This window comes from Clinocottus analis, unplaced genomic scaffold, assembly GCF_023055335.1.
Source record: "Clinocottus analis isolate CAN_PGR_092001 unplaced genomic scaffold, fCliAna1.0.p SCAF_18, whole genome shotgun sequence".
NCBI lineage: Eukaryota > Metazoa > Chordata > Actinopteri > Perciformes > Cottidae > Clinocottus > Clinocottus analis.
In genome coordinates, this window is record NW_027175909.1 from 5699901 (window position 1) to 5713181 (window position 13281).

Below are 13281 nucleotides of genomic sequence, written 5' to 3' on the forward strand. Positions count from 1 at the left end.
TTTACAATAAGGGCTCTTTTAGTGAGTCATACCCTCTCTATCGACTCCAGGGTCTCCGTGTATTTCTCCTCTGTCTGCTTGATCTCTGTTAAACAGCAACTCTTGATGTCAGTCTCTGCTTGCTTCTGGAACGCCTACACACACACACACACACACACACACACACACGCACACGCACGCACACACACGCACACACACATACACACACACACAGGACTATTACTATGTGTCAGCGCTGTGGGTTGACAGTGTTCAACCAGATGTCGTCAGTGCAACACTTTGAGCAAGGTCAGAGTCACACATGATAGCGAGACCGTCTGCCAAATATGAGAAGAGTAGGAGGTTCTATCATTCCTTATTGAACTAACGCTTCGCATATATATGTTGTGAATAAATACACAAAATATACAGAAACGTTTAATACAACAGTTGATACTGCTTTCTACATTTGTTCACTTTCAATTAGTTCATCAGTTTGATACTTTAAAGCTTAAAAAAAGGCAATTTCACAAACTAGCAACCCAAAAAAGGCAACATGAGAGCATTTTCGAGACTTCAATGTTCATATTTAGCTGTGAGACATTGTACGTATTGTACGGGTTCTCCAACTTTAGTGGAACGTTAGCATACGACAAAACTAATAAAATCACTTCGTCCAACCAAGAAATAGTTGAGCATAATACCTTGAAAAACTTGAGTACATATTAAACAAACAAGATATATTGTATTCTGTAAATAAGTGAGCTTTGGAAGTGCACGCTCATTTTAGCTTCCTGATTTCAAGCTAGGCTAAGCTAATCGCTCGCTGTCTCTATGACACTTCATTTAGTGTTAGTTAACGTCCAGACAAGAGAGGACTATTACATGCATTTTCTAATCGCTCTCTTTCTCAGCATGAAAACAAAAATGCATATTTGATAAAATGTCAGACTATATTTTTGATGCAGATGGTAACTAAAGATGTCACGTGCCAATCTCAGTCATGGCAAAGAAGTGAAGTCAGAGAGAGGAGGACTGACCGGAGGAGGGATGGCTTCTGTCTTCATCAGGTCCTCGTAGATCTCCCCTCCATCTTCGTCATCATACACGCAGTCATACAGATCCTCCTCGTCCTCCACCCCGTTCTCGCTGCACCACAGATGACAGAATATGATACTAGTTTTACTGCGGGTGTAATGCGCTTTGTGACAGCCACATGAAAGGTTCACGCAAAGACACACACACAGTTCTGGTTTAACAAAAGTGGATTTCAATACTAGACTATCTTGTTAGCCTGTTACACAGGACTTAATCCATGGCTGTGAAAGTAACACACACACACACACACACACACACACACACACACGAGTAAAGGCTGTTATGTGTGACGCCATCGGCTTCTTCTGACTGCTCACATCAGAGCCAATTGCAGTGCCTTTGCAACCGGGCTAACACGACACGACTCAGTGTGTTCGCACACTTTTTGTGCGTGTACCTGGCATGCTGTTTTGACCAGCAGGGACCAACAGTTCTTTATTTGCAGTACACCATAGCGCTCATTGTACAAGTACCGAGATATCCCTGAGGTGTATACAAGAACAAACATGAGCCAAATATATTTTAAGACACTAAAAGTAAAAAAATAGATAATACAAATTACATTTTCTAATTCATAATCCTGCGTCCGTTTGTTAATTGTTCAATAATCCCTTACTATATGAGTTGTATAGAGTATTTTTAACTTCTACAATCAAATGATTTTGGCTACATGGCTACGTAGCAGCTGCCACGGCCATGTTGGTGTGTGTTCGGCTCTTAGTTGGCCAAAACTTTGTTTGCGCTTCCAAAAGAAGATGGCTAACTTCTCTCTCAAGATAAAGACGCTCCAACTGTTGAAAGTTTAGTTTTGAGTTTAAAGGCTCTGGTGATCCTTAATCCACTTCAAGAGAGGATCACGCATGAAGGCAAAAAGTTGTCCAAAATGTATCAGTTTTGTTTTGATTTCTAATGAACACATTTCTGTATTTCTCTCCAAGCATCTCACTGGTGTTAAGTGGGCGGGGCTTCAAAATATTGAGTACTTTTTAACTAAGGTTCAGGGGGAAGGGTTGTGTAATAAAAGTTCCAGAAACACCTACTCCGGCCACACAATGGGCGTTTTTTTTTGAAGAGCGTCAAGTCGCCCTGATGGATCTTTTAAATAATTACATTTTCTCAGGGGATCAAGAAGCAGCTTGTCGCAGAGATGCTGGTGCATCAAAGTGAATTAAGCCAATGATGAACCAGAAAAGAAGCATGTTCTTCATCTAATTGAACAGCCTTTGAACAGCCTAAAGACATATATGTTGGTCATGCCTTCTGATGACTAGCGTCAAGAGTTCAGACGTTGGCCCCAGATGGTTTGCTGAACGTTTGCTGAACATCGAGCAGATGGGAGCTGAGAGGCTCTGCTCAGTGTCATCCAGGCTGCCGCTGCTGGCTGCTATCACACTGCTGTTTTCCTCACTACGACTGACGAGTGGGCTGCTTCCTACTCCTGGAGCTGTCAGCGCTGAACACAGACCAGAGCACCGTGTCAGTGTCGGCCTGCCCAACAGCCTTTTTACCGTAAGACGATCCATCTCCACTGACTTCTAATACCACGAGCTGCAGCTGTGCCCTTCAAATGCAACTCAAAACCAATCCCAATATTTTCCCATATTTGTTAATGGTTTGTGCTCGGGTTCTGGTAGATCCATTTGACTCGGACCAGGAAAGACTAGAAGTATTATTAGTCCAAAGGCGACTACACTGGCTGACTATAGGAAGACATTTGCTTCAGCGCGTACGTAGCTTTTGGATTCAGTTTTTATCGCTGCATTACATTTAGATACATGGCTTTGTGTCAGGAGTCGTTTGAAGTTTTTATTGTGACTTTGCTTTTACTCTTTGTTGTTTTGGTGAAGTTCTTTTAGAATAAAATCAATCAGAAGATGCTCTGCTCTCCCCATCTGATAAGTGCATGGCATCTGGCTTCTCAGTAGATTAAAAAACAATGAATTTCAGTTCATTGTTCAGATTAATTTCATGTCCCTGAAACAATTCACTCAAGTTCAAACTTTAAAGCTATTTGTATACGGGCAAATATATCATATAAATCTGCAACACTTTCGTATGCGTGTGGGAAACAATAGGGCGTGAAAACTGGCTGAGAAAAAATGATCAAGCCTAAAGAACGACTCGCAGCTCACTAATGAAAAGAGAAGAAATGCTGCTGCGCCCACTAAACAGCCTGGAGATTTTGTTGTGGCACGGTGGAATAAATGAACAAATAACTTTGTTAAATGAAGTTCCTGTGAAAGTCCTCACAAGTATGTAAATGCATGTGTCATGCGTGTGGGTGTGTTTAGGAGAGGAGACGTACTCTATAAGGTCCTCCAGGTGGTTGTAGATATCCTCATCCTCCACACTCTCCTCAGATGGATAGGGCCTTTTGAAAGGGCATCAGAGAGCATCATCACCATCATGCACATCATAGATTACCTCGTGGATTGTGTCGTATTCGACATCATCGTCATTTCACTTCCACGTACCTGATTCCAGTTTGTTGTGCGATCGCCGTGTGGGAAAGTTTAGAGAGTGTGTCCATAACCTGCAATGGAAATGAGAATATGTTATCTTACCAATGTTATAAACATCATGACGAACATTCACAGGCAAGTGACCAACGGGGTTTGCGGTCTGGGTCTTGGTGCTCTGACGGTGCTGCATTACTGAGCGCGGCCACATGAGGGCAGCATTCTCACACACACCAGCACCGCCACGCACACATTGTAACTGTGTCATGTGTGTGCGCCATAAAACAGACACGCTTACGCTGCATGAGAGCTAATTAAGTCGTGCGAGCCCGACTTGCATTCTGAAATATAACAAATGTATATGTTTTTCAGAATGATACAATCCTATTTGGGTTTGTTTGAAGATTTTAGCAAATGTCGCGTTGCATCTTGAACCAGAACACGCACAAATCCCCCTCAGATATATTTAGACATAGAATGAAAGGAGAGCAGTGAGAGATGTGTTAAATGAGAGAGACAGAGAGAAAGAGAACGAGAGAGAGAGAGAGAGACAGAGAGAGAGAAATGACTCATTGAACACAGTCGACAGTACAGTAGCAGCAGATCAGAGTCACATGAGCCGATCATCAATTGATGAATCAATCACGCTGTGAAGTTAACCACATGCACGCGTGGGCTGACACGATTGCTATTAGTTGACATGTCATTTCACGCCGCTGTGCTCAGTCCTGCCCCTGCCCTTGACCCCGTCTCTGTGTGTGTGTGTGTGTGTGTGTGTGAGTTTGTGTGTGTGTGTGTGACCTGCTTGACTAATCACCAGTGATGCTCACCTGCCGAACGAGCGATACGCTTTAAGTATGTGAGTCAACGTGCGGCGGGGGAGCTCTGCTTGTTCCCGTTTTGTTTCTTAAGCAACCTGGAAAAGAAACGTCCCTCAGAACCTCTTTTTGTGGGTCATCTGTCCGCTGATATAATGCGCTTACGTGCCGAGCCTGCATGTTCGCATCCACACACACACACACATCACACGGATGTAGCCGTAGATACATCTGGCCCGGAGCATAAGCTCTCAGAGATCAATACTTATCGCACAACTGGCCTTTCCCTTCCCCCACCGGAGAGCAGAATAACCCGTGGAACACAAAAGGACACTCTTTCTGCTCTAAACTGTAACACTGTGCACCAGTGGAAGTATTAATGTGACATGTGGTGCGTCAATGATCTAAAACAAATGTTGGGCCAATGGCGGAACGCTGAAAATTGATGGACTTGAGCTGTTTTTGGAGTCAGGCTGTGGTGATTTCAACCAGAAGGGTCTCTCACAGATACACAGATGAGTGTTTATGACTTGCACAATATGTGATCAATCAAAAGGCCTCACGTCCATCGGATAGAAGATGGACGACACCGACTCAATGTCTGTCTCTGGGGCAGCTGTGCATCGAGTTGCTCTGATCAGTCCAGTACATTCAGCGTCAACTTACATGCTCAGGAACCACGTGTTGATACCGGTATCCAATACAAACGCGGGCGGGAACGAGTGCCATGACTTCATCATCTAAAACTCAAAGATGGTCTTTCTCCATCCGGTTATTAACACAGTTATCAGACACGGTTGAGTTCTCCTTGCAAGAATAAAAGGAAGGGCATGACATCCAGAGGCCAGTTGGCAGGTTCAGCGTGTCCGAAAGCTCCAGATCCACTGTGTGCTGAACACAGCGCTGGACGCTTTCCCGTTGTAGCTGGCAGGCAAGTTTGGGCGACGAGTCGAGTGCTTTTTGGCCACATCGGATACATGAGTCACACTCATTCGCAACAAAACTGACCATCTGCGGACACGCAAGAGGCGTCTCTGAAGACTCACGAGCATTACTCCCTCCACCGCGGTCAGAGACGTGTCAAGAGAATTACAGGTTTGATTCCAAGAGGTTCATCATTTTTTTTGCTGGGAAGGAAAGTAATATGGAGATGATCTTTGCTGTTTGTGAAGCTGCAAAAAAGTGCATCGCGATTCAACCGCCACAAGGACTCTCGTGGCGGTGGACTGGAGCAGCAGCTGTCCTTTGAAGCCGCTTTTGAGCAACTGTGTCATCATGAAACAGCAAAAAGCAGCCCCCGAGAGTAAGACATCATCCAAGACCTCCGAATATGAAAAGGCTCAAAAAAGGTCATGCATTCGCTTTGGTGCACGTAAAGCAGAGCGCACAGGCTCAGCAGAGCGTCGATGCGAGGGGACACCGGCCCTCTGATGGAGGCTAAGAAACCGGCTCTGTATGACCTCAGAGGCACCGCCGGAGCTAATGATTCACGCCAGAGCAAATTGAAGCAGTAGATGGTGTGTGTGTGTGTGTGTGTGTGTGTGTGTGTGTGTGTGTGTGTGTGTGTGTGTGTGTGTCAATAAATCAATAAAACCTGTGTTAATTTATAAATTGATAGAGTGCAAGTTCCAGTCAAAATCTGGAGCTCATTGTTTTTAATTAAAAGTGTAATCATACTATAGAAGACAAAGAGATCTCCATTAAAAACCTAGTTAATTTACTGTACATACAATGTTCTTGCATACTTCATTTTGTAGTCGATATACTAAGATCAATATTGGCCTCATTCATCTGTCCACACAGAACAATCCGTCCTCAGCAAGCGAACAAATACTATTTATAATATCTGATCACCTCCTCGTTATCTATGCTCAGACCTCGCCTCGGGGTGAGGGGCACCTCAAGAAAATCAGTGACGCATGTCAGATGTATGACACGCCAGCAGTTGTGTTGGTTTCACACACGACACAGCGCTCTGTCCCAGAGTCCTGCGCTCCCATTTTATTCCTCCTTTTGTGTGGCTTTTTGCCTTCCAAGCCAAGGAGAGGAACGCTTTATTCCCATTTACAGATTGTAATGGGGTCACCTAATGAAATCAGTGCGGAAAATGGTGCTTAACTGCAGCGTTTTAAAAGGAAAACAGAGCGAACTGCAAGCAGTGTCAAAATGACAAAAGACCCACTTAGCTTTATTAGCTCATCGGGAACATTTAGTGAATCCTAAATTTAAAAAAAAACTGAGTTGTTTCACTGCAGTCTCGGGTAATTTGCCAAAAAGCATCACTCTGTCTCCGTACGCTTCTCCCTGTGCAATGTTACACATAATACACGATGTGAAAACAAAACCAGTCCGAGTTTCACACGACAGTCAGTCCGTGACTATCTAACTGAGGCTGACCAGGGATCAGCTGTTTGCTGAAGGGTTTTCTCACCACCGCGTATGAGACAAACCAGTAGAGAAATGGGGGGTGAGGGGGAGGGGGGTGACCCAACCACAGCAAAACAAGCAGGTGTGAGAGCACCTTCACATGGTGTTAGCGTCACCTGCAGCCCGTTATTTCAGGGGGTTTCCCCCACCTGATGCTTTGGAAGCAGTCATTTCAAAGACTGGAGCCCTTCCTCACACTGTTCAGTTTTCTGAAATCTTGATGTCTTTATTTGTCTGCACAAAAAGACCATAAGTGGATGAGTGTGAAGGGTGTGAAATTCAAGGTTGTTCCACACTCGTTTAGCCTGAAAGAAAGTCCTTGCTGCACCGGTGAAGGAACTAAAAGCTTCAACTTGGCTTTTGATAACACCTTTCAAGAAGAAAAAAAAGAAAAGAGTAAATGTCTTTAATTTCATTGCATATCATTCATCAAGCTTTGAAAACGTTCACTGTTCACACTCAATTAATCTCTTTTTAATCTCAAAGCCAGCGCTTTGATAAAACATTCATGAAAAGCAGGAAAGGAAATCCAGAAAGAAGCGTTTGTGTTTCAGGGAGAAAACCAAAACGGCTCTTCTCCCTCACACGTTTCACTTTTAAACAGTTTCTCTGAAAGAGTTTGGAACTAAAAGAGGACACATGAACATCAACCAGCCTCCTCTTTCTCTGTTATTGTGCCTGGTGGCAAACAATGGGTGTTAAATCCACATTAAAAAAACACAACATTTGCTTAAAAACGCACAACGCAGAGAGCTAATACAGATGTGTGTGTGACTTCAGCTGGTTTCGCACGTGAGGTTGATGGTTGTTATTTGTGCTTATATGCATACATGCATACATGAATGTGTGAGGGTGTGTGTGTGTGTGTGTGTGTGTGTGTGTGTGAGACAGTTTGACAGATGCAGCCGGTGTATAAAATTCCTTCCACATTCAGGGGAGCCAATAAAAGCCTGATTGGCTCGGAGAGAGAGACTAGCTAATGTTTGGCAATCAGTGCCATGGCTCATTAACGCCCATAATACATAATTAGTGTGGTTGGATTATACAGACGTGGAGCTGTTTGGGATGCGACACACGCTTGACATTTTCTCCTCAGTCTTCACCGCCTGCACCACTCAGTCCACTGTTCTGCTCATCTCCTCTACCTGTTTCGGCTCCACAGCCGTGCGTAGAGGAAAAAGGACGGTAGATATTCCTCGAAAATCTGTTTGCCATACAAATCTTTTTCTCTGGGGTTCTTTGGATAGCCGTCCGCAAGAGCTTTTTAAAATAAAACACGCTCCTCAGGGTGAAATAAATCTGTAAACGCCGGACTTGCGCGGATGAGGAAAATGGGACTTTAGGAAAATAAAGACACAAGCCCACTCAGAGACAGTCAGCGGCTAAAGGCAGTAAAGTTCAGAAGCCAAACTTTCCCTTTCCACTCATTGCCAAAAACTAGTAGATGAGGTTGTCATGAGTCTGTGTTCATGTCCGTGTTGTCATTCGACATCGCCGGCGAGCGATAGTGGCTTCACCTCGCGTCTTTGTGAAAAGCTCCATTGTTACCATGTCATCTGAAGTGATGTGATCACAGCTGTGCACGGCTGCTCGCAGCTATGGGGGTTTCTTGTTCGTGGACGGACCCGGCAGTGCCTCGGATATTTATAAAACATGAAGTCAAACGTGCCTCTAACCGCCCGCTAAGTGATAACTGGAGCAGAAGTGAGAGTTTTTCTGCGCCTAGCGGCCCAACCGCTGAGATAACTCACAAACTTATGCGTTGGAACCGAATCGGTCCCAGCGGAGGACACTCCCGGTGCTCCGAACTATGTCACACTGTTCAGCTGGAAATAAAAGTTAACAGCGTTTGCATGCTTTGAGTTTCTGCCTTTATCGCTCTCCCTCTTAATAACTCCCATCTCAGCAGGGTAAGGTCAAAAGCAAGGGCATCATCGCTGTCCAGGTAAATCACATCAACCTCCAGAGACCCTCAGGGGGCGCACACACACACACACACACACACACAACCCCGCTCCTTGAATGTTTTATGTTCCCGTTAATAGGGCAGCACATCACTCTGGTGATGGCACGTTTTGCGATGGTTTTCACATGCAGACAAACGCACGACCGCTCTCACGCTGACGTTCCCACGCGGCTCAGGGTCTTGATGCCCAAACAATCCTCACCCTGCTGACAGGTGAGCTAACTCCAGCTGAAATTCAGCAGGTCGCTCACAACTGACTGGACAAACAAAGATGCATACTGACACATTATATATATATATATATATATATATATATATATATATATATATATATATATATATATATATATATATATATCAGCAGGCTTTCCTTGTTTGATTGGTAGAGCATTTACTGCAACACCAAAGAGGAACTACAATCAAGTCAAAGCAGTGCTACATGAATAAATTCGCTTTAAAAGCAAAAACAGATCTTTACCGTAAAACATTGAACTTTTGAAGGGATAGTTCAGAAAGAAAGTAGAGCTGAGTCGATTTTTCACTGCATGTTAAAGACCAATCGGTACTCAGTCCCAGCCCTTAACAGCAGATTGGTCAAATCAGTTATATTCTGACTGTGAGTCACTGGATCCTACAACTCCCATAATGCAACCCACTAGCCTTTAATTTGAACCTTCCCTGTCTGGTAAACGCCAACAGCCTTCAAGCTCTACATCTGGAGTTCGCTTAAGAATTGAAACAAATCTCACTCCCATAACCACCCTGATGACATCACGACGACATCATCAGGGGGAATGTTTCAGACTTCAATAAATTAGTTTCAGAACGACACATTAAACAGCCGTTTTCACAGCTTTCGCAGTACGTGACAATGGAGCTGATCTAGTCCCAGAACAGCTCACATTGTGCTTTCAGGCGAGTACAACAGCCATAATCTCTGTGCGTGACTTGTAGCTTCACATAATCATCACAGACTGAGGATCAATGAGCATTTTTTCTTCCTTCAATATGAGCCTGCTGATAACTGAGGAAAATCCTCCACTCAGAGATAGAACGAGGCATCCCACAGCGTCCCCCGATTGTGTTCACTGCTGTTATTATCGTTGAATCCACTGTGGCAGCCATGCTAAAGACATAACCTCATCCCTCCGCCCACTCCCAAACCAATTGACAATACAGTCTCCATTGTTTCATCACGTTGACATGACGATCTCGTTCCCTGGCCGCTGAAACACTAGCCCGCAGTTAACCGAAGATGAAATGAGGCAACCGGGGGGAAAGTAGTCTCCCAGGAGGGCGTTTCAGTTTGAAAATATAAACTCTGCTTTTAAGAGTCCCTCAAACAACCGATGTAGTGAAGTTATCAGGATGCTGTTTAAAAGCTGCTCATTTCAGCTCCTTGTAGACTCATTTGGAGAGCCAAGACATGAAAGACTCGCCAAAAACCGTTACCAAGTGTAAGAGCGAGTTTGAGTGGGTTGCCTGCGTTGTAAACGATGTCCTAAGGCGGTCAGTGAAAATCCATATGGGCATTCCTCAGGACTCTTTTTTCCTTCTTCCTTTGAAGCCGCTGTCAGTCATGAACCCCTCCACTTCAGGTTTATTGGGCCCTGCCTCACCGCATGGGACCGAAGGATTGACACGAGGGGACAACTAAATGCTGAAATCAGTTCTGGGGATTTACTCCTCTACAACACGGCAACAGCAAGAGGAAATACAGAAGCTATGGCCGAACGATATACTTCGTAAATCTCGTTGTTTGTTAAAGCTGCGTCTACTCAGAGGGGTCGTGAGGCTCGTTCCAGATGAACTGCGCCTCGAGGGGAAAGTAGACGAGAGCAGGGGGCGTTGACAAAAAAAACTGCAAGCAAGACGGACAGGTTTCAGCCTCCTGCAAAGAATACACAGGAAGTCGAAGAAACAGTTACTTCCTGTTAGACCCCATCTGTTTACAGGTCTCAGTCATATTGATTCATATGTGCTTATATTATGTAGAAATCTGCGTGTATCTGCATTGTATGCTGTATTTTGTTCTTTTTAGGTCTTTCTGTGAAACACTTTGCTCCTGGATTTGATACGCGTTGAACAAATAAGCTTTATTAATATCAATCAAACAACATATGCTTATAGATTATTATGATAAACAAATCTAACCAGCATGCATTGTGCGGCGATCGGCGGCGATCGATTCTGCGCAGAACGAGACGATGTATGTGTCGGTAACCCGTGTGGGCAGTATTGTCCAACAGTGATAATTCCACAGAGCTAAAAAAATAAGTATTATATTTTTCTTATTGAAATGTAACTGGCATTTCAAAATCATAGATTAATTGACTGGTTGTTTCTTCGAGGACATATTGTATACTTTCCTAATTGTACTAAATGGTTAAGTATGTATTGCACTAAATGGTATGTTTGTGTATGATAAGTATGTTTCTTTTTTTACTAATCATACTTAAACCAATTTTGTAAACAGCTGCATGATGATTGCAGCACTATTCAAATTGCTCTCACTATATATAATATAGTTTTCAGTGAATACGCCACCACGTTTTAAACTACATGAAAGTATATTCTAATTATATTTCAAAGACTATACACTGAAAGTGTTTTTCGCTTACCAGCAGTAGAAAAAGTCTGCTGGTCTTCTACTGCAGCCGTCTAATCAGGAACTGATTTGCACCTGGGACACCAGGTGAATGCAATTAACTCGTTAAGAGGGAAGACAAGCCGGGAGGTCTGACGAGAGCCAACAGTGAGAAGCACTCAGTCGGGTGACTGCACTTAGAAGATGAAGAAGACTTGCACTAAAATAAATCCCTGTCTGTTCGGCTTGCTGCTTGAATTAGTGAGGAAAAACTTCTCTGATATATTTAGATAAGGTCTATCCAGGTAGCGCCACCATTTATGAGCCCCAGCAGCTCAAGCGCTGGAGTTTGCCGGCCAACAGACGGCACTTACGGCATCTCCTGCTCGGCTGTACTTGCGCCGTGATTTACAACCCACGCTGGCTGTAGGTAAACAAAGGCTGAAGCGGGGTTATCCATCTTGTTGCACCTCGCACCACTATTCATCATGGTAGTTTACATGTCAGCCATTTTATGGCTCTCCTCCGTCGATGCTGGATTATAGTGTTGACCAGAGCCATAACGGGCAAATGCTCAAAGAGACGCTGCCATAAATCCAACTCTCCATGGGAAAAAGTAAACATAAAGTCATCTGTATTATTGGCTCCAGACATTAAAAGCCTGGAGAGTGAATTGAGAAGTCCAATATTCCAATCCTTTGAATCATGGCTGTCAGTCTAGCAAGTCAACTATCTTCTTTATTGTCTTTTTCTTTATTTCTTCTATTTAGTGTATTAAAGATGCAGTCGGCAGGATTAATATGTAAACAGCCATTCCTCTGATCACTGGATCAAAAAGCAAGCCTGCAACAGCGATACAAGGGTCCGCTCGCTTGTGTTCATAGTTGTTATAATTCTGATGTAAGTTGTAGAAAGTCTGGAAAATCTTCTTGATGTCCAAAACGTGACCCATCAAAAACTGAGTGATGAAATCTCAAACTGGCTACAAAACGGGGGCGAGCAAGCGCACAGAGAGACTAAGCGAACGCGTCTTGCTCCCGCTATGTAACGCATGTATTTCCCACTTCTATGCTGCTTGAGCGCCGGCCGCAAATAGCCAGCATGTCACATCTATATGGCATAAGTGGGTTATTGTTACTTTGCGTGCCCTGAGGAGCTCCCGTTTTAATCATGTACAATTAAATACGCACCGTTTCAGTCTCACTGTGCAGATTCCTCGCATTAGTCATGCGGTTGCGTGCAGTCTCGTTGTGGTGGTTCTCGGTGACTTTTCGCTTCAATAATGTAATGAGGCAGAGTAAAGTATGGCACTTTTGGAAGCATTTTACATCCATTAAATAAAGCTTTAGAGTAATATGAGACAAAAGCGTGATATATGGTTGATTGAGTTTCACCAGCTGTGAGGGAAATAATGTTTAACTCGAGGGTGGAGTTCATCTTTATGATCTTTGCATGGACTCCTCGTTTTTAAATGAACATGGAACACTTTGGTTTATGACTTAATACCTTTTTTTAACTGATGGCATCCCCATAAGCCTCAGCTGTAGTTTGCTGACACATTGTGCCTTTTTAAATGTGTGTATATATACATTACATATTGACAAAGTATTAGTATGCGCATGACATTGTCATTTAAATGCATGTGCAGAAGCACAGAAAACACCAGATGAGAGATAACCCTAATGTTCGATATTACCCTTCGGACCAGATGGAGACCTAACATTGATTAACACTTCCCTGAAGCCATGAGCTGTAATGGACAACGTGTATTATCTGGCGTTGAAGATTGTGTCTTAAGAGGGACATTGGAAGTCCTTTCACGAAGCTCGTGCACAGGCTGTATCTAAGAAGTGGTTGAGTCACTGCGATGCGCCTGTTGGTTTGTGGACTGATGTTTTGAAGCCATAACCTTCTTGTTTTTTGTTATTTTTGCAACCAAAAGTGACG

General features: G+C 43.7%; 1 protein-coding gene across 3 annotated transcripts in view; it reads right to left on the reverse strand.

The window, feature by feature from the left end:
* The window catches only part of LOC137788585 (guanine nucleotide exchange factor VAV3), a 79611-nt gene that overhangs the window by 41643 nt on the left and 24687 nt on the right, over positions 1-13281 (reverse strand). For all 3 annotated transcript variants that reach the window (XM_068581464.1, XM_068581463.1, XM_068581462.1), the window contains 4 exons: positions 3552-3610; positions 3383-3448; positions 1020-1128; positions 33-134 (listed from right to left, as the gene is read on the reverse strand). In XM_068581464.1, coding sequence (XP_068437565.1) covers positions 33-134; positions 1020-1128; positions 3383-3448; positions 3552-3610 — 336 coding nt within the window. The remainder of the gene's footprint in view (positions 1-32; positions 135-1019; positions 1129-3382; positions 3449-3551; positions 3611-13281) is intronic.